General features: G+C 37.8%; 1 protein-coding gene across 1 annotated transcript in view; it reads left to right on the top strand.

Moving 5' to 3' along the window:
- Positions 1–20,583, top strand: part of bor (ATPase family AAA domain containing bor) — a 232,496-nt gene that overhangs the window by 184,843 nt on the left and 27,070 nt on the right. Inside the window, exon 11 of the mRNA XM_090383719.1 lies at positions 5,640–5,710. Within this exon, the coding sequence (XP_090239845.1) occupies positions 5,640–5,710 (71 nt within the window). The remainder of the gene's footprint in view (positions 1–5,639; positions 5,711–20,583) is intronic.

The raw sequence follows: 20,583 nt of genomic DNA, 5'->3' as shown, positions 1-20,583 counted from the left end.
CATTTTTTTCCTTCACCAAAGCTCGCAACAATTGTAAAGCATTTATTAATCAGACCAAACTAGATTTTGAACAGGCTAAGAGTAAACTTGCTTCCTTCTTGTCCAAATGGTAGCTAAGCATTCTTGTCTCTTGCAAAAGCTATTGGCTGCAACTTTTGCACATCTTTTTCTCAACCCCCTCTATCAAAAACAGATGGTTCTATTGCCACCTCATCCAAAGATAATGCTGACATTGTAGCAACCTATTTTTCTTTCAATTTCAATTGATGATCTTGGTAAACCACCTCCCACCATTCCCAGTCAGTCCACTCCATTCAATGCTTCCAGTGGTCTTTTGTCAAAAGGGTGTCATAAGAATTTTGATCAGTATTGATGCTAAGAAAGCTCCAGGGCTTGATGGTATTGGCACCTCTGTAGCCAGGTGGTCAGGAGCAACAGTGCATAGCACTCTTCTTGATTTGACCGTTGTTCGAGTCCATGACCACCAAATATGGAGGATGAGGAAAGGTTGGGGAATGACCACCGCATATCCCCAGAGAAATATGGCCTTAGTTGCTAATGCTCCTAAAAACCAAATAACAATAACCTGATGGTATTTCTCCATTTGTTCTCAAAACCGGTGCTGCTGAACTTAATCCTGTTGTGTGTGGCTTTTTTCACTTTCTTATTTCAAAGGTGTTTTTCCTTCTGCTTGGAAATTTGTTCATATCCAGCCAGTTCCTAAAAAGGGTTGCAAATCCCTCCCATACAATTATTGTCCCATTGCAATTACTTCTGCTCTTTATAAAGTAATGGAAAAATCAATTAACTGCTAACTCTAAAACTATCTTGAAATCTTCCATCTCATCAACAATGCTTGGAAATTTGTTCATATCCAGCCAGTTCCTAAAAAGGGTTGCAAATCCCTCCCATACAATTATTGTCCCATTGCAATTACTTCTGCTCTTTATAAAGTAATGGAAAAATCAATTAACTGCTAACTCTAAAACTATCTTGAAATCTTCCATCTCATCAACAATTACCAGTATAGATTTCATCAGTATCGATCCACTGGTGATATTCTGGCTTATGTTACCCATTTATGGACAAATTTAATGGAAAAGTTTGGTGAAACACAAGCAGTTGCTCTTGACATCTCAAAGGCTTTCGATCGTGTTTGGCACAAAGGTCTTCTAAACAAGCTTCCATCTTATGGTTTGCCAACTGTTTTTTTGTAATTGGTTATCCAGTTTTCTGTCTGACTGCTCACTGAGGATGATGGTAGATGGCTCTCTGTCTTCTATCTTCTCCACTAATGCTAGTTTCCCCCAAGGTTCAGTTCCTTCCCCCCACCCTTTTCCTCTTGTGTATTAATGACCTGCTCAGTCTGCTTCAACTTCTTGAATATCTGCTACCATTTCCTTAAATGCTGATCTTCAGGTAATTCTCCAGTGGGGCAAAGACAACTTAGTTGATTTCAATCTTTCTAAAACTTAGTCCTGTCTTAAATCTTGCAAAAAGGATTCTTCTGCTCCTATGCTTATCTTTGGTGTCACTCTGATTTCTAGGCAAGATGATATATCTCTTTTGGGGATTACCCTGACTTCTAATCTCTCTTGATACAAGTGCATTACAAATATTGCTTCCTCTGCATCTAAAAAACTTAGTTTTCTCTTTCGCTCTCGGCGTTACTTTTCTTCCAAACAGCTGTTCACTCTGTACAAATAGCAAATCCGCCCTACCATGGAATATTGTTCCCACATCTGGGGCTGGGTGCCCCCAAACCTCTTTCTCAGGCTTCTGGATTCCATTCAGAAGAGGGCAGTTAGGTTAATTAATGACTGATCTCTAACAGCGTCTCTCTGCTCTCTGTCTCATAGACGTACAGTGTCTGCTGCATGCCTTTTTCTACTGATATTTTGATGGGCACTGTTCTTCTGAATTGGCTTCTATAATTCCCACTCTCTCTTTCAAAATAGTCCGAACACGTGCCGTTACTAGCCATAATCCGTTTACTGTCTAACTTCAAACTCACAGAACCAACTTTTCATCTTCTTCGTTTATTCATTCAACTGCCATTTTCTGGAACAACCTTCCTTATGTATTTCCTGAAAATTATAGTCTACAGAAATTCAAGTCTAATGTCAACAAATCTTCTTTCAACTTCTCAACCTCCAACCCATGCACAGTACTAAGTACTATAGATTCCAATACTTCTCGTGTTTGGGGTTTTCATAAAAAAAAAAAAAAAACCTAATATTTTTAATCGAGTAACATTACCCAGTAAGTGAATCTGTTATTCATTAAAAACCTGTAAGTAACTGTCGTGACTGGTTCCAGACCTATTTGGGTCACTCATCAGACTGTGTGTTTGTATATCCTCAATTAGCCAAGTTGTTTAGCAGTGAATAAATGTGTCAAATCTAGGTGAGCAGCCAGCTGGTATGCAGAAGCAAACTTCTAGTTGAAAAGACAATATTCATTGTGTACAATATAACCTCTCTTAGTGAGCTGCATTGTCCCAATACAGGTATTGACACAGTTCGAGAAAATAACCCAATGCCATATGTTGTTTTTGTGTTGCGACTTGTTTGAGTATACTTTTTATCTCTTCTGTGACAGAGCATTAGTCCCCCTTCCATTCCTGTCTCTCTTATTAGGTAAAAGAGGCCTTCTGCATTCAAGCTTTGACTCGATCCTTTTAGTGTCTTATACACTTCTGTAAGATTTCCCCTTAGATGTCTAGTTTCCAGACTGTAGACTGCACATATACACACACACATATATATATATATATATATATATATATATATATATATATATATATATATATATATATCATACATCTATATATATATATATATATCTATATATCATACATCAGCAATCAGTTTTGTGATAAGTTGCACTTATCACTAAATTGGTTGATGTTTTCTGATACCTCTCTGGAAGTTTTTTTTAACCTGTGGTCTGACCATCACCTTGTATAGAAAGATAATAGCATCCTTCTATAAAGATCGTGATTTACATGATCTATAAAGATCATGTAAATCATTGACATGATACTATGTGACTTCCTAGCTGCCTTTTTACACTGCATGGAAAATTTCATGTCTGACTGAATTGTGACTCCTAAGTCTTTTTCTTTCTAACTACTTTTAGCTCCTCTCCCTCTAGCTTATACATTACTTAAGGATTTCTGTTTTTCCCCATATTCATAACCGTACATTTAGAAGCATTAGACTTTGTCAATTTTTGGGCCCACATGTATGAAACCCATCCACATCCAAGTATTTTTGAAGCAGAATGCTCTGGCTGAAATTACAAACTACCCTTCCCAACTTCAAATCATCAGTGGACTTTGGCAACTTCCCTCAGAAACCTTTGTCAATATCTTTTATGAAAATTAATAAGGGTGACTCCACTTGTTACAGTGGTCCACCGTGAGAACTGACCATTTATGTCAATCCCCCTGTCTCCTATCTTTTAGCCATCCTTTTATCCAGCATAGGAACTTAGTAGTAATCCGTTTGTTCCAAATTAAATAGCAACTTTCACGAGGGATAGTATTGAAAGCTTTACTGAGGTCTAGGTATATAATGTCAGAATTATTTCTTGCACTTTCCTCTTTAATAAAGTAAATAGCTATAAGCAAACTAGGTTTGCTGTTTATACTATGATCTCATTTTGTGGAGGCACTTCACCACAAATTGCCTCGGTAGGCATGGCTGAAATAGAGAAGTGTATTGCTTTTTATTTAAAGTGTATGCCGCTAACCAGGCTCGTGTTTTGATACTTTTTTGGGATCTTGCCGGTGAGCAGGTAGGTGCAAAGACCTGAACCACCTAGTAATGAGATATGGTGCAGTGCAATCAGTGATGAAAATAAATCTAAGGCAAAAACCTCAACTTAATTGGAAAGCAGTATAAAATTGCACATGCCACATGCGTTGTACATGACATATAGCCTCTTTCCATGAGTAACTATGAGAAAACGGGGATTTTGCATAGCTATGTACAAAAAGAAACTGTGCCCACCATATTTTGACAAGAGCTCCAACATTGCTTTGGACATGTATGAGTTATTTGCTTATGAATTCAGTGAGTGCCTGTTTTAAAATGGCACATTGCTTCATTCTTGACATATGAATATGACTGCATAATATTTAATCATTTATAACATTGATTATAAATGATTAAATGCAAAAATTATAAATAAAAAATAAGAGTGAATCAGTAATAATGCAAAGAGATATTTACGTTTATGTTTTTAGTGTTACTATGAAAGTGCCATGGCTCAATGTTACTTTACAGCCAGTTGCTACCACTGATCATGGAAACATGTAGAGAGTTTTTAATTGCCATGCTTATTTAGATTGCACAAAGTAAAGTTTATTAAAAAACTGAGAGGATTAAATTTCATTTGTTATTTGGAAGTTCTGATCTTTTACATCTGTTCAGTAATAAAAAAAAAGTGACATTTTAAAAATGGACTGAAGTTTTTTTTCACTGAAAAAGATAAATAAATAAATAAAGAAAAAAAAATCTTTGATTTGGGGAACTACAATTTTAAGCAAATAAAAAAAACCGAAGTAGATTACGAACCTCATGCTGGGAGAGCTATAAAACGTTATTGTGCAAATGAAGAAAATACAATTATTTTGATTTTTTTTTTTTTTTTTTGTTTATTGCACATAGAGTTGAATAATATTGCACTAAAAAAAATTAATCTTTGTTCTGGAAATACAATTTTAATTTTATATATAATGCAAACTGAAAGTGAATTACATCAGAATTATTTTTTTTAAGTGTTCTAGTCTTTATAAATTTTAAACAAATCAAGAAATGCAAGTAATTTAGGGAAAAACCTCAAATACAGCTATAAAACTTTATTTTGAAAGTAAAGAACAAAAATTTTATTTTGTTATATTTTTTGTTTAATTGCACATTTATTGCCTAAACTGTTTTAAAAATATAATTATATTCAATTTTGTATAAACTCTTTGAGAGCAGTACGTTATTTTTGAATTTTAATCCCTCCCCTCTCTCTCTCTCTCTCTCTCTCTCTCTCTCTCTCTCTCTCTCTGCAACCCCCTTCCCCACCATTTTTGGCGCCTCCGTAGCCAGGTGGGCAGGAGCAGCAGTGCGTAGCACACGCTTCTTGATTAGACCGGTGTTCGAGCCCGTGACCACCAAATACGGAGGATGCGGAAAGGTCAGGGAATGACCACCGCATATCCCGGAGCAATATGGCCTTAGTTGCTAATGCTCCTAAAAACCAAATAACAACAACAACAACAACAACCCACCATTTTATTATTAAGAAGGCAAAGAGGTCATATTCTAGGTTCATGACTTCATAAAATAAACTGAGTGTATTTAGTATAAGGCTTAAATTGTAAGTGTGTTTATGGAATATCAAAAATAATGGTAGTGGTTAAAACTGATATCCAGGCAGTGTAAAAACCACGCAATTTGCCATACACAAAATTCATGAATATAGAACTCTTAACTGATTTAGAATATATGTTCATATAAACTGACGCACTATGGCCAAAGAAGTTGACGTACCACAAAATCCCAAAAAACACACACGCATGCATATCAGTTTATAAATATTACTCAATATTTTATTTATTTATTATTATTTTTTAAATTTAGGAATCCATAAGTGAAGACCTGAGATCAGCTCTAAATGCATTTCTGTACCGAACTGGGGAACCATCCCATAAGTGAGTTATGTGATGGATACTAATTAGCTTTCATTATACAGCAGTGTTTTATGATATTTTTAAATTGAAATTTTAATTTTACAAATTTCTGAAACTATCTGTATTACTTAGAAAAGAAATACATTTCTTTTCTAAGTAATGTTATATTTTACAATGAGTGCTTTTGCTAAAAAAAAAAAAAAAAAAAAAAAATCTGCATAAAAAAGTTGCTTCAAATTAGAGAAAAGTGCAACAGAAACACAAAATGCTAAAATTAGCTTTTGGTGAAGATGCTGTGTCATTCAGACTTTTCAATGATTCTTGAAGTTTAAAGAGAGCCACTTGTCTGTTGAAGATGAACTTTACTCAAGTTGCCCTTCAACTTCATAAACCAACAATTCAGTTGCTTGTGTTTGTGATATAATAAGTAGTAACTGTCCCTGATGAAGTTGCTAGTGAAATGATATTTCTCATGGGACAGGTTAATCACTTTTAACACAACTTTTGGAAATGTGATGCATTTCAGCCAAGTTTGTGCTTTACATCTTCACTGATGATCACTGACAGTGGAGAGCTCATGCATGTCAGGATCTTTGTCAACATGTTGTGAACCCACACTTTGTTTCTCGGCTGTGATATGGAAACAGTGTCTCTGAGGCTAAAAATGCAAGACAGTCTCAACCAAATGTGAACATCATGCTTAAATTTTTATTTTTTCCACATGGTCAAACAGTAAATCAGGATTACTACAAAACAGTTTTATGGCAATTGCATAATGGTGTTCAAAGAAAATGACAGGAAAAGGGCGCTTCAGAGGATTGGCTTGTATCGTGACACTGCTTCCCCCACACACTATCTGTGCTTTCTAAGAATTTTTGCCAAAGCACTTCATCACTAAAAAAAAAAAAAAGTGTGGGGGGGTAAACTGTAGCCATTATCACCCACTGCAGGATGGGAGCTTCCTCAACAATTCATGTTGAAGAAAATGGACCATAATCTGCCATGCTGGTCCAATGCGGGTTGGCAGATCGACCATATTTAGCAGTCAGGGGCTTGATCCCCGGTCACTGTACTCCCCTAACTACCATACTCACTGGATTTAATTCCCTATAATTTTTTATTTATATATTTTTTCCCAAGCTTAAATTCACCATTAAAGGTCACAGATTTGTTCATTGATTCATTCCAACACTTATACAACTTCTGGGAGATTCAAGAAGGTTCAGAACCAACTGGAATCAGTGTATACAATGTAAAGGAGATCCATCCAAAAAATTTTGTAAGCTTCATTTCCCAAATCTTAATTCAGTCTCCAAACTTTTTGATCACACTTGGTACACATTTTTCAAGGTTGTTTAAAGTACATTTCAAATGATGTGTCTTGTCATCTCTACCAGCAGAAGCCTCATTTATGTACAAATTGCCTTGCCGCTTCCGTAGCCAGGTGGGCAGGAGCAACAGCGCGTAGCACACACTTCTTGATTAGACCGGGGTTCAAGCCCATGACCATCAAATACGGAGGATGCGGATAGGTCAGGGAATGACAACCGCATTTCTCCGGAGCAATATGGCCTTAGTTGCTAATGCTCCTAAAAACAAAATAACAACAACAACAAATTGCCTTGAAATATTTAAGTAAATGTTGTGATCTCTTACCTGTGGAACACAGTTTAGATAGCTTGTGATAGATGGCACCACAAAAATAGCCTTTCATATTGGTACCTGTGATACCTGTCAGCCATTGTTGTCTAATTTGGGCTTAAAAAAGCCAAAATTTTGTGAATTGAGATCCAAAAGTTGATGAAATTGAATTAAGTGATACTTGATTCAATTAATATTCTTATTTCACTATAATTTCAGGCAGCCAAGTCAAAATAAAAACAAATTAATATTTAAAGAATTTATATAAAAATTTAAATTTTTAGAAATTTTCAAAATTCCATGGAGAAACTCACTCCATAGAGCCAGCTGCTAGCAGAAAGCTCATAGGTTCCACACATGTTAGGTGAATCCCCTCCTTAAAAGATGATACTCATGCATATGCATGTTCTGATATTTTTTGTTATAAATATCTTAATCTAAAGTCTCCTCTTTTGAACTTTTGTTCAATTCTTTTTAACCCCATTTTTTTGTTAAACTCATTTGTTTCCTCTATCAAGTTGACAACTGGACAAATCACTCAGGATTCTACTTTTTCCAGTCTAACTTTTCTAACAGTGGGTTAATTTTCCTTACTGACTTAAATATTCTCAACTCCAGTTGTCTTTAAATTTATAGTTGTATGAAACCAGTTAGTAGAGATACTTCAAAGTCTTCAAAGTATATTGTTTTTGTGTGGCCTCCAGGGTTTCCCCTATTACTGCGGTATCATCTGTAGGTTAAAGCCGGCAAGTGTGTGTTAGTGTGTTATGTTGAGTGTTGTTTGCCGGCACCTGGAGTCTTAGCAGCCAGGAGGCAGAAACAAATATATCCTGCCTCCCATCCCTAGCCACAAGGAGGCGCTCCAGGGACAACTAGCGAAATCATCACTAAGTGAGGTTCTCAGAACCTCAATGGAATCAAGGGAAAGGAAGAAGTAGGAGGATTGCTAGAAAGGAAGAAGAAGAAAGAGGGAAGAAACTACTAGTGGATAGAAAAGTTCTTCAAAGGGTAAGGAACCCTCAGAAGAGAGAAAACAGCTGAAGCTATAGAAAACAACAAATTAAATTACAACCCCCGCTGGCAGGTCAAGGAGCCCATTCCAAAACCTGCCAGAAGGCAAAATAAATAACCTCTTATTTTACATGTTATGTACAAACAAAACATTTCATTAGTCAAGTTAAATGAACTATTTAAATCATCAAGGGCCAAACACCCCAAGAATTAGGTTTAGGTGAAAGGTGATTAAGGATTTATACTTAATTAATGTGAAACAATCATATACAGGAAGAAATTGTTAACTACACTATTTACAACAATTCATGTTGGCCACTCCAAACAGACAGAGGGGGACCTGGGAGCTACCAGGACAAATAATTTACTATATCCTGAAAGAGGCCTCTGAGGTCGGGAAAACTCATGTCTAAAAAATATATAAATTCATACACCGACCATTGAATAAAATTTAGTATGACTACAATCTTTACACAAAAATATTTACAATAAACTATTGCGGAATGCTAAAAACTGTAATAAAAGATCATTTACAATAAAATTTGCTAAAATATAAAACATTAAAAGCGCTAAAAAACCTGAAGCTTTCGGGAGCTGACGCTCCCGAAAGCTTCAGGTTTTTTAGCGTTTTTTAGCGTCATGTCACTGTTGTAGAAGGGAGCTGACGCTCCCGAAAGCTTCAGGTTTTTTAGCGTTTTTTAACGCTTTTAATGTTTTATATTTTAGCAAATTTTATTGTAAATGATCTTTTATTAGTTTTTAGCATTCCGCAATAGTTTATTGTAAATATTTTTGTGTAAAGATTGTAGTCATATTAAATTTTAAATTTTATTCAATGGTTGGTGTATGAATTTATATATTTTTTAGAAATAATTTACTGTTAAGGCGGGCAATGAGAAAGCTATCTGAGGAGAAGAGAGGAGCCAAGATGAAAAGAACAAAAACATCAAAACTGAGAATACCATAAAAACAGGAAACAATATTTATACATATATACAAAGTCAAGTATCCAAGCATTTTGGATACAAGAGCAGTTAAACATATTTACACAAACAAGTGTAAATATGTTTAACTAAACATTATGGATCCAACAAAAGCAAGTATAGGGAGTATTCTACACCAAATATTAGCAGAATACGCTCCCAAACATAGGCCACAGAGACCAGAGCAGAAAAGTTTCCGCAGGCTCTGAAGACCCAGTAGAGGGAGAAAGCAGTATACTCAGAACAAGAGAATACATCAACTGCAAAATAATTAAACTATATACAAAAGTTCCACTCAGAAGCCAAACAAAATCTGTAAGACACTAAGTAAAGCATAGAAAAATATCCCCCAGGTGTATAAAGTTATAATTTCATTACGAAGCCACAGAGTCCAAACCATAGTCCAAGCTATGAGTTCTGAAGTCCAGTAAGAAAGAGGATTAGGTCGATTAGCCTGGGAGACAAAGTCCCACACACTAAGATAACACTAGAAAATATTTACACATTTTGCACTATTGATCAAATGATTTGACAAATCAAATGGTCTCAACTGTTTCAAGACCAGGAAAAACATATAAAATCACCTGACAAGATTGAGTCAACAATACAAATCAAAATCAATCCTGGAATATTCAGGAAAAATTTAACAAAGCACATATACAAATATTTACATATAAACAAGTGCATCTCAAACAGATAGTAAGATGCATTTAGTAAGATGAATTCCAAGCCAAACATAGCAAGGTAAAGACAAACAATTGCAGTGACATAGAAACATGCTATTTACAAAAGTAAGGTCGCAGCACTGGGAAAATATCTGTGAGGTAGACCATAGAAGGTTACATTACAATTTAGGATAGTTTATGCTAACCAAGCAGGAAGCAGAGCAAGAATCAAGTATAAAGTAAAATTATTACCAAAAGGAGTAAAACTATGCATTTTAAGATTTAAATTTTAATGATGGAGAACAGAAGCTCCAAAAACATTAAAATCAAGAAAAATTACAGAGTAGTTTAGAATTCAGTTCAAAGTATTAATAATTCTTATCTTGCTCCTGGAAAAGCTGATCAGCAAAAGTGTTAAAGTATGATAAAGCATCCCTGGAACCAATGAGACGAGGGAATCTTCAACATTGTAAATATTTAATCTTAGGGAAAGATGAAGTCTAATGTCCGTATATAGGACACAGTTTAGGATCAAATGTTCCACCATCTCCTCAGAGCCACATGGACAAAGAGGAGAGGGGACCAATCCAAATTTAAAAAGTTTAGAATTCAGACTACCATGGCCAGAAATTAAAAAAGAAACATACAAACTAAATTTCAACCAGCTTGGTAGCTTTTTCATAAGTATATACAGAGGGGAAGAAAGAAAAGGAGAAGCCACCCAGGACCTTTGCCAATCTTTGACAAAAAGGTTATAAAGTCTAATCTTATCCTCCTTAGGGGATAAGTCAAAATCAGGGGAATAACACCTAAAGTAACAGGCAACTGCCTCTTACGATGGAAGGAGAAAAATTGGAAAATGATTTCATAAAATACAGGAAGTCTTCCATTGATTACTAGAAGAGCATCTGTGGAGATTATCCTGCAGGCCCTGTAGGTGGAAAGTAAGAAAATCCATTGTGCTTGGATCAAATATTTCTTAATCATGGTATTCAAGGTTATGGAGCCCCAGGCACCAGAGCCGTAACAAATAATAGGAAGAAATAAGGACTTATAATATATATCAAGGATGAAGGATTTAAGGCTCCACAGAGAACAGGAAATATTGATCAACCAGCCAGAAATAGTTCTAATTTTACTAAGTACATATTTTACATGTGGTAAAAAGGATAACCGGTCATCTATAAAGATGCCCAAATATTTATACTGCTTAACATAGGAATGTTCTGATCGAATAGTTTAACAACAGGAGGTCTGGAATGACTTAAACGTCCTTTAAGCAGGACCTGCTTAATCTTTGGAATAGAAATGGTGAGGGCTGATGACCGTCCTATGTGTGTGTCCTGTGGCACTATTTTAACGATCAGACACCTTTTAATTGACTGTCCAGATTTTAGCAGCACCCGTTTTACCGCTTTTAATTATCTGACTGAGTCAGTCAAATTTTATCCGACAATGACAACGTGTCTGCTATTTTTAGCTTTTTGAAAACAATAAAGGTTTTTAATCGTATTTAAAAGTTATATGTTATTGTTATTTATTTATGTTTTTTTTTTTTTTTTTTTTTGTTTTTAGATCTGGACATGGTGGCCTAATTAATTAGGTCACTGAGATGTTAAATTTTTAGATATTACCTGGTCTTGGCGCATTATAGCCTTAGTTGCTAATGCGCCAATAAAATTCAAACCAAACAAACAATAGAAATGGAAAGTTTGTGAATTTTGGACCAAGAATGGAGCTCTTCAAGAATATCTTTTGATTTTACCTCTAATTCAGAGCGAGAGTTACCTGGAATAATCAGGGCAAGGTCATCTGCATAAGCAATATTAGTGATGTCTCCATGAGCAGCATTGAGCCATCCGTCAAGGACCTTGTTCCAACAGACAGGTCTGAGAACAGATCCTTGAGGACAGCCCCTGGAAACCGGCCTCGAAACCGAACAAAAGCCCGAAGAGACCACATGGTTTCGATCTTCGAAATAGTTAGAGATGAGTTTGTAAATAGGGGAAGAGACCTCAGCCTCCCTGAACCTCACCAGGACACTCTGCCAACATAAGGTGTCAAAGGCCCCTTTGAAGTCCACGAAGAGACCGACGACATATTTAGGTGGAAAATTATGGACAGAATTAAGGAGAAAGTTGAAAGCATCTGCAGTATACTTGCCCTGGGCAAAGCCAAATTGTAAGGAAGAAGAAAGATTCTTGGAGTTATAGTAATGCTTAAAATGAATAACAATAAGCTTCTCCAAGAGTATGCCAAAAAGGGGCATGAGAGAAATGGGCCGGTAGGAAGAAGCAAGATTGAACGGTTTGTCAAGTCCTTTCAAAAGAATTTTAACATTGGCTGTTTTCCACTGAGGAGGGAAAACAGCCAATGCAAGAAAAGGATCCTCAACTGAAAGACCTTGATAAGTGAGGTGTTGAAACCTGAGAACAGTTTGTTCAGTAAACTCAGGAAACGTTGAATCTTGATGGATAATCTCATCCAAGATAGAATTAATTGAGGATTCCCAAGAAATGGATTCTGAAGAATTAGGTAAAACAATCGAAGTCGGAGGGCAGGTTGGATGAAGTTTATTAGCCATTATTTTATAAGGTAGACTCCACGGATCATTCTTTATAGTATTTTCCACTAAACGATCCCAAGCAAGCCTCTTTTCCATATGAATAGAGTTGAAATACGTGTTCCTAGCAGATTTGTAAATAGTAGCAAGTTTGTTAATTTCATCAGAGCAAAGATTAATTCTTTTAGCTCTCTGAAAGCTTTTTCTAGCAGTTTTGAGTTCCCCACAAAGAGTAGTAAGAGAAGGGGACCACCAGGGAACAGCATTGAGCCTGCGATGTCTTTTGACAAAGCTTGCATTAGAAGCCTCAAAGATAATATCGGTAACTTTATTGACCAAGTCCAATGTACCAAGAGTAGAAAGATCAGCAATGAAATCATCCAAAACCAAACAATTCAGATTATTGTCAAAGATAGACCAATCAGCATCTTTAGTTTTGAAATGAGGAAAGTCATGATTAACGCGATGAATAGAGGATGAAGTAGGAGCAGCCAATTCAAAAGTAATTGGGTTATGGTCACTGGAAGACCAACTAGGATGGACAGACCAGTTTGATAGCTTAAATTTAAACACTCAATTGGTAATGGTCATGTCAATAAACAACTGACCAGAAGGGCTGACAAAAGTTGGAGGATGATTTCTGGAATTTCGAACCACCAGATTTTTCGAATGAACAAAGTTCTCCAAGAGGAGACCCTTAGAATTAGTTGTAGGGTAGGACTGCTCCAAAGAGGTGAAGCAGCATTGGCATCAGTCATTATTAATATTGGCTCATTAGAGATTGTGAGCAGAAAAAATTCCAAATAGTTAAGGAAAGGCTCAATTGGCTGTACATCCTGGCTACATTTCATATAGAGTGATAGTGCGTAAAGACGATCAAAACTGCCCTCCAAACATGCACAAGCAGAAAAATTAGAGCGAGTTCGTTCAATTTAGTCACCATAACAAGTGGGTCTGCAATGACCAGGGCCACCCAAACTCTTGCCACCTCATTGCCACCAGTACCAGAGACATCTGTATTTGATTGGACAACCTTACATCCGAAAGGAAGACCCTTGAGAACACTTTTGAAGGAATATGGTTCTTGTAATCCTAAAATGGAAATTTTGCAATCATGGATTAATTTAGAAATGTCGTTCATGACTGAGAGAAAACGCTGACAGTTCAATTGGAAAAAAAAGGTTTAGAAGTTAAATTGCTGGTTGTATTATTCATAATTAGACCTTAATTTTATTTGTTCCTGTGCACGAAGGTACTTAGGACAAGCAGTATCCTTGAAGGAATGATTCAAGTTTCTTTTTCTCAATTTACAGCTAGTACATACAGGAGGACTCTCGTTGGAAGGACAATCAGAGAACTGGTGGCCCTGAGCACCACAGTGCCCGCAAGTGTTAACCTTGCTTTTACAGAAGTTTTATGTGTATCCGTAACCAAAGCAACGGGAAGCCACAACGAAATCCCATACTCCGTGCACGGACCAACCAATATAAATTTTATTAAAACCATTTATTAGTAAACGTCTAATGGTCCCAGGAACCTCTAGGACCCAGTGCTGCGAACCTTTCATTTTAGCATTCATTTTGAAACATAGTTTTACATTATTTTTGATTTCCTCAAAGGAAAAACCACTTTCCACCAGATTTTTATCAAATAAATCCTGGAAGAATTCATCTGTGGTATCACGTGAAACATTGTAGACCACCACAGTGGAGTTTAACTTTTTAGGAGTGTCAATGTGAAGTTTTAACTCCTTAAATTTTTTACAATTTTTGAGACGCTCGAGGTCATCTTTAGTAGCAGTCTCAATGATGACAAAGGTGTCATCATTGAGACTGCTTATGCACCTTGCGGACAGCTTTAATTTTGATTTGTCCCAACGCAGATTTAAAATTACTAGAGATTTCTTTTCTCACCTCATCACTAGATTTTAGTTCTGAATTTTCCCCAGAACGAACTATAATGACATGCTGAGGTTGAATTTAGCATTAGCATTAGCATTAGTAGAGGCATTTGATGCAAGAAAGCAAGCTTATGCAGCATCAGCCAAAAAAAAAAAAAAAAAAAAAAAAAAAAAAGTAACATAAATAAATAAAAATAACCACTTCCACTTCACCCCTCTGTTCGTTCGAAATACCTGTCCAGCTGAGCCTTAAACTTATTTAGGCTATCAACTTCCACGACAAGGGATGGAAGTCTGTTCCACCCACCAACCACCCGCTGGCTAAAGGCAAATTTCCGCACATCTATCCTACATCTGTCTTTCCTCAATTTGAATTTATGCCCTCTCAGGTGATTTTTCTGAGCTAGAGGAAGAATCCCATCAGCATTGAGCATGCTCAAACCATTCAAGGCTTTGTACACCTCTATCAGATCACCCCGCTGGTGCCTAGTTTCCAGACACTGTAATTTGCAAAACTTAAGCCTTTCTTCGTAAGAGAACCCCTTTGTCCCATTCACCAATCTAGTTGCCCTTCTCTGTACTCGTTCCAGCAGCTCTACATCCTTCCTGAAATGAGGCCTCCAGGCCTGTATACAGTACTCTAGGTGTGGCCTGACCATTGCCTTATACAAGGGAATAATCACCTCCTTATCCCTGCTAGAAAAATTTCTATATATCATTGACAATACACCATGAGCTACTCTTGCAGCTCGTCTGCACTGCTCAGAGAACTTCATATCTGCCTGCACCACCACCCCCAGGTCCCTTTCATTCTCTACCACTGTCAGTGTAGTACCACAGAGTTGATACGTTGCTCTGGGGTTGCTGTTTCCCATATGTAGTACTTTACATTTGTCAATGTTAAACTTCATTTGCCACCTCGAAGCCCATCTGCTCAACCTTTCCAAATCCTGTTGCAGCAGCATAGTGTCAGTAGTGTCCTTGACAACCCTGCCAACCTTTGTATCGTCTGCAAACTTGGACATTAAGCCTGATATACCATCATCAATATCATTTATAAATACAGAAAACAATAAAGGCCCCAATACTGAACCCTGAGGGACTCCACTAATAACATTAGTCCACGATGAGCAGTGTCCATTGATTACCACTCTCTGTCTTCTCCCCCTCAACCACCCCTTTATCCATAGCAGCAACTTGCCTCCAATGCCACACTGCTCCAATTTGTGCAGCAGTCTTCCATGTGCAACAGTATCAAAAGCCTTTCTAAGATCCAAGTATATAATATCAAAGTTATTCCCTGCATCCAGTTCTTTTGTGACTGCATCATAGTATCCAATCAAATTGGTCAGGCAAGACTTCCCCTTAACAAAACCATGCTGTGTCCTAGCTATAACTGAAGTCTTGTCTAGATGATCCTGCAGTGCTTCTTTCACCAGTGCCTCCATTAATTTTCCGGGAACAGAAGTTAAACTCACAGGTCTATAATTACTTGTGTCAGCCTTTGATCCCCCTTTGTGAATTGGGGTCACATTTGCACATCTCCAGTCAATGGGTACCTCCCCTGAGTCCAAGGAAGCTCTCATAATTATGGCTAAGGGTTTGCTTACCTCCTTTGCTGCCTCCTTTAATATAACTGGATAGATCCCATCCACCCCAGGTGCCTTTCTTGTGTTTATCTTCAACAATTTCTCCTCCACTTTGCTCTCAGTTATTACAAGATTCTCTAGCTTACTGCTAGAGTTGAATACACCTCTGGCATTCCCCTCGCTGAATAACTCCTCATGTGTGAATGTCGATGCAAAATATTCATTTAGTTTGTTAGCTACCCGAGCAGGGTCATCAACAGTTGACCCATCGATCTCAAGTGGACCAATCTGATTCATCCCCTTCCTTCTAGAGTTTACATAAGTAAAGAACTCTTTGCTGTTTTTCTTCGCATCCCTTGCCAAGGATCTCTCGTAATCTGCCTTCGCCTGCCTAACCTCCTTTGTAACTTGGTTACAGATCAACTTGTATCTATCATAGGCATCCGTGTCACGTGTTAATTTGTATGTATCCCATGCATTTTTCTTCTCTGCCATATGCCTCATTAGTTCATCTGACAACCATTTAGGCCTAAACCTTGAACAATATTTCTTAGTTGGTATGTAAAGCCTAGTAGCTTCCACGATAAGTTCTTTGAATGCTTCCCATTTTGAATTTGCTGTTGGCAATATCATCAGTTGATCCCACTGTATAGAATTTAAATACTGTCTCAGTCCATTGTAGTCGCCTTTACGAAAGCAATACCCCTTCCCTTTACCCCTAATGGTAGTTACCTCTTTGAGTAACTCCCACTTCAGCACACTGTGATCACTGCCACCAAGTGGTTCATTTATCTGCAGATTCTGAATGCATGAAGAATCACTACTGATAATCAAATCAAGAGTATTACTCCCTCTAGTTGCCTCCCGAACATGCTGATGTAGAAAACAATCATCCAATAAATCCACAAAAGCCTTGCTACTGTGTGAGTGACCAGCCCCCAAATTCCAGTCAATATCTGGGAAATTTGTTTAGTCGAAACCAGTAGAAACCACATTAGCATAAGATTTGGTCATTTGGGCTGGAGCCACAGTAGAAGAAGATTTGAGTTTGTCATTCTTAACACTAAGTTCAAAAATAGACTGCTCCAGGATGTAAAAGATTTTTACTACCTCCACCACACAAGAGGGAGAGATATTAGATTTGTTTTTAAAAAGGTTTATCAGTTTTTCTTTTAAGATGTAGGCAGTATTTATAAAGTTAGTCATAGTAGAGGTAGGGAAGTCGCAGCAGCTAACCTCAGGACGTCCATGAGAAGTAGCCAAATCAAGGTAAACTTCCATGACATCAGACAATACCACAATTGGTTTGGACTTTGAGTACGTCTTTCTCAATCTCATCAGAGGCAAGAGTTAGATTAGCTGGCATGGATGAGAAAGAAGAATCAATATCAGAATCCTCCATGTCATAGGGTAAGAGCCTATGACCAAAAAGGAAGAAAACTGAGCACAAAAAGGCAAGTTAAGTGTGTGACAGTTTTGGCCACCAGGTGGCGGTATAATTAGTATCCTAAAATAATATCCTAACCTCAAACAACACAGTCACCAAATTTCGTGAAGAAAGGTCCACTAGAAGCAAAGTTATGCCCCTTTAAATTTTTCCTTAAAAGTAGCAAAATTTTCCTGGATGAAAAACCAGTAATGCACTTTCTTTAATAACTCCACAATGGGACATCCAATAATTGTGAAACTTGGTGTACAGGTACTTGGGACCACAAGGGACCTGTACAGCCACTAAACAAAAGTATCGGGCACACAGGAAAAAGGTTATGATCGATCTCGAAAACCAGCCACCGGGGCGCTGTAAGTCATGCAGTTCGATTAAAGGTTGAGTTTACATATACACACCACTGAGTTTCATGTTGAACGGTGCTATATTAAAGAAGTTACGGGAGGACAAAGTTTTTTCCAATAAATGTACACTAATTTTTTGGTTACTAGTGTATATACAAAGATATCAATATAGAGCAATACACTTACCATCCGTTATGTCCAGGATATATAAAATAATTTATATTTTATATAAAATATATTTTATATATTTTGTGTACCAATATTTTGGGTACACACACACACACACACACACACACACACACACACACACACACACATATATATATAGGGTGATTCACTACCAGTGTGACAAGCTTGCAGGACGTGTAGTGGGTACAAAGACGAATCGGAATCACAGCATTGCAGGGTCCGAAATGCCTTCGTCATGCGGTACAGGACGTTGAACGGAAGGTCGCGTGAACAGCGATCCTGCTGGAAGTCAGCATTTGCAAACCGGTTCCCGAGGCAGTAGGATGGGCGTGCCGCTCTGCGCTTGTACCAGGAACGTATCCCGCACAGGCGTGCTCCTCGTCAGTACGATTTTCGCATGTGTGCACAGAAGGTTACGTGAGACTGGTTGTTTCACGAGAGGTACCATGAATCGAGAGCGAACGGCGAGGACGCCAGACAATGAGGAGAATGTCCTACGTCTTGCAGAAGGCAGTACGAGTACTCGAGCGATAGGCCAACGATTGGGTATTTCCCAATCCACTGTATGGAGGATACTGTCAACAAACCAAATGAGTTCTTACCATCTGCAACGCGTCCAATCATTGGAGCCTGCGGATTATCCACTCCGGAGGACTTTTGCTACTTGGTTTCTTCAACAGAGTGCGGCAGACAGCGCATTTGCTGCGTCCGTATTGTTCACGGATGAGGCAAGTTTCACAAGAGAGGGAACCTTCAATCAACACAACACCCATTTGTGGGCTTTGGAGAATCCCCATGGTACGCGAACACGTGCAACTCAACACCGTTTCTCTGTCAATGTTTGGGCCGGCATTGTTGGAGACCACCTCATTAGACCGTACCTTCTGCCCCCTTGTCTGGACGGTAGGGCATACTTGATCTTTCTACAGCAAGTCCTGCCCGAACTTATTGAAGGAGCACATGTTCCTCAGTCGTTGCGCCGCTCAATGTGGTTCCAGCATGATGGGGCTCCCCCACATTACACCAATGACGTCTGCCAACACCTAAACGTTACATTTGGATAGCATTGGATAGGTCGTGGTGGTCCAGTTCATTGGCCTGCTAGATCACCAGACCTATCATGCCTGGACTTCTGCAGGGATCAAATGAAGACATTGGTGTACGAGACCCCCGTTGATTCAGTTGAAGACCTCGTCGCTCGCATCTCTGTAGCTGCCGGGGAGATTCGAGACATGACAGAAATCTTCCAGAACGTTAGGGATTCCATGCGGCGGTGATGTGAAGCCTGTGTGACTACTTCTGGTCGAACTTTCGAACACCTTCTGTAGCATGACTTTTTGCCAATGTAAAACTTGTCATTAAAATGATTTCTGTTACACTAACAAGTTGCTGTTTCTGTTCTTTTTCTTTGCTTCTTTGTTCACTCGACCTCCCGCATGACGAAGGCATTTCGGACCCTGCAATGCTATGTGATTCTGATTCGTCTTTGTGCGCCCTACACACCTCCTGCAAGTTTGTCGCACTGGTAGTGAATCACCCTGTATATAAACTTAAGTGAGAATAATGATTTAAAAAAAAATGCCAGTAGCATGGCAAGACAGAAGAGCGAAAATTTTAAATTTATACATAACGATCAAACCAACAGGGAGAGAAGAGAATAAAAGTATTGCAGCAGAAAATCTCGAAGATAATTTAGAAATCTAAATACAAAGATAATAAAATATAATGAATTAAATTTTGAATAGCCAATTAAATGAAATTTAACGGCGCCCCCTCTGACGGGCACCAGGTCCAAATTTATGTGAAACATCATGAACAGAGATGTGAACAACTACAATAAAATAAAATAAAACAAAAATAAAAATAGACTGACCATTATGCCCCATCTCAACAGAGGACCACAAGGCCAATCGCTGCATTTCGATCGCTAGACAAATCACTGCAAAGGCAAATCGATCGAAAGATCAGTCTGCCATGCGATCCCCAGATCAAACCGCGAATGCAGAGGACTTGAATAGCGGTGGTCCTGATGGTCAGGGAATGCAGCAATTCCCTGACCATTATTTGCCTTGTGGTCCTCTGTTGAGATGGGGCATAATGGTCAGTCTATTTTTGTTTTATTTTATTTTATTGTAGTTGTTCACATTTCTGTTCATGATATTTCATGAACAGAGAAATATCACAAACATCTCTGTTCGTGATATTTCGTGTACCCAAAATATTTCATATAAATTTGGACCTGGTGCCTGTCAGAGGGGGTGCTGTTAAATTTCATCTAATTGATTATATTTTATTATCTTTGTATTTTGATTTCTAAATTATCTTCAAGATTTTCTGCTGCAATAATTTTATTCTCTTCTCTCCCTGTTGGTTTGATCGTTATGTATAATTTTACAATTTTCGCTCTTGTCTTGCCATGCTGCTGGCATTTTTTTTTTTTTTTTTTTTTTAATCATTATTCTCACTTAAGTTTATATCTCAAGAGTCATGTAGAGGAAAATGCTTTTTGCTGCCTCTGATGTATGCTTTACCCCCCCTTTTATGTAAGATTCAGTTTTCTAT

Source organism: Mastigoproctus giganteus, chromosome 10, assembly GCF_048544385.1.
Source record: "Mastigoproctus giganteus isolate SK-2022 chromosome 10, ASM4854438v1, whole genome shotgun sequence".
NCBI classification, from domain to species: domain Eukaryota; kingdom Metazoa; phylum Arthropoda; class Arachnida; order Uropygi; family Thelyphonidae; genus Mastigoproctus; species Mastigoproctus giganteus.
Note: the sequence above shows the minus strand (reverse complement) of the source record. Positions and strands in the feature narration are given on the sequence as shown.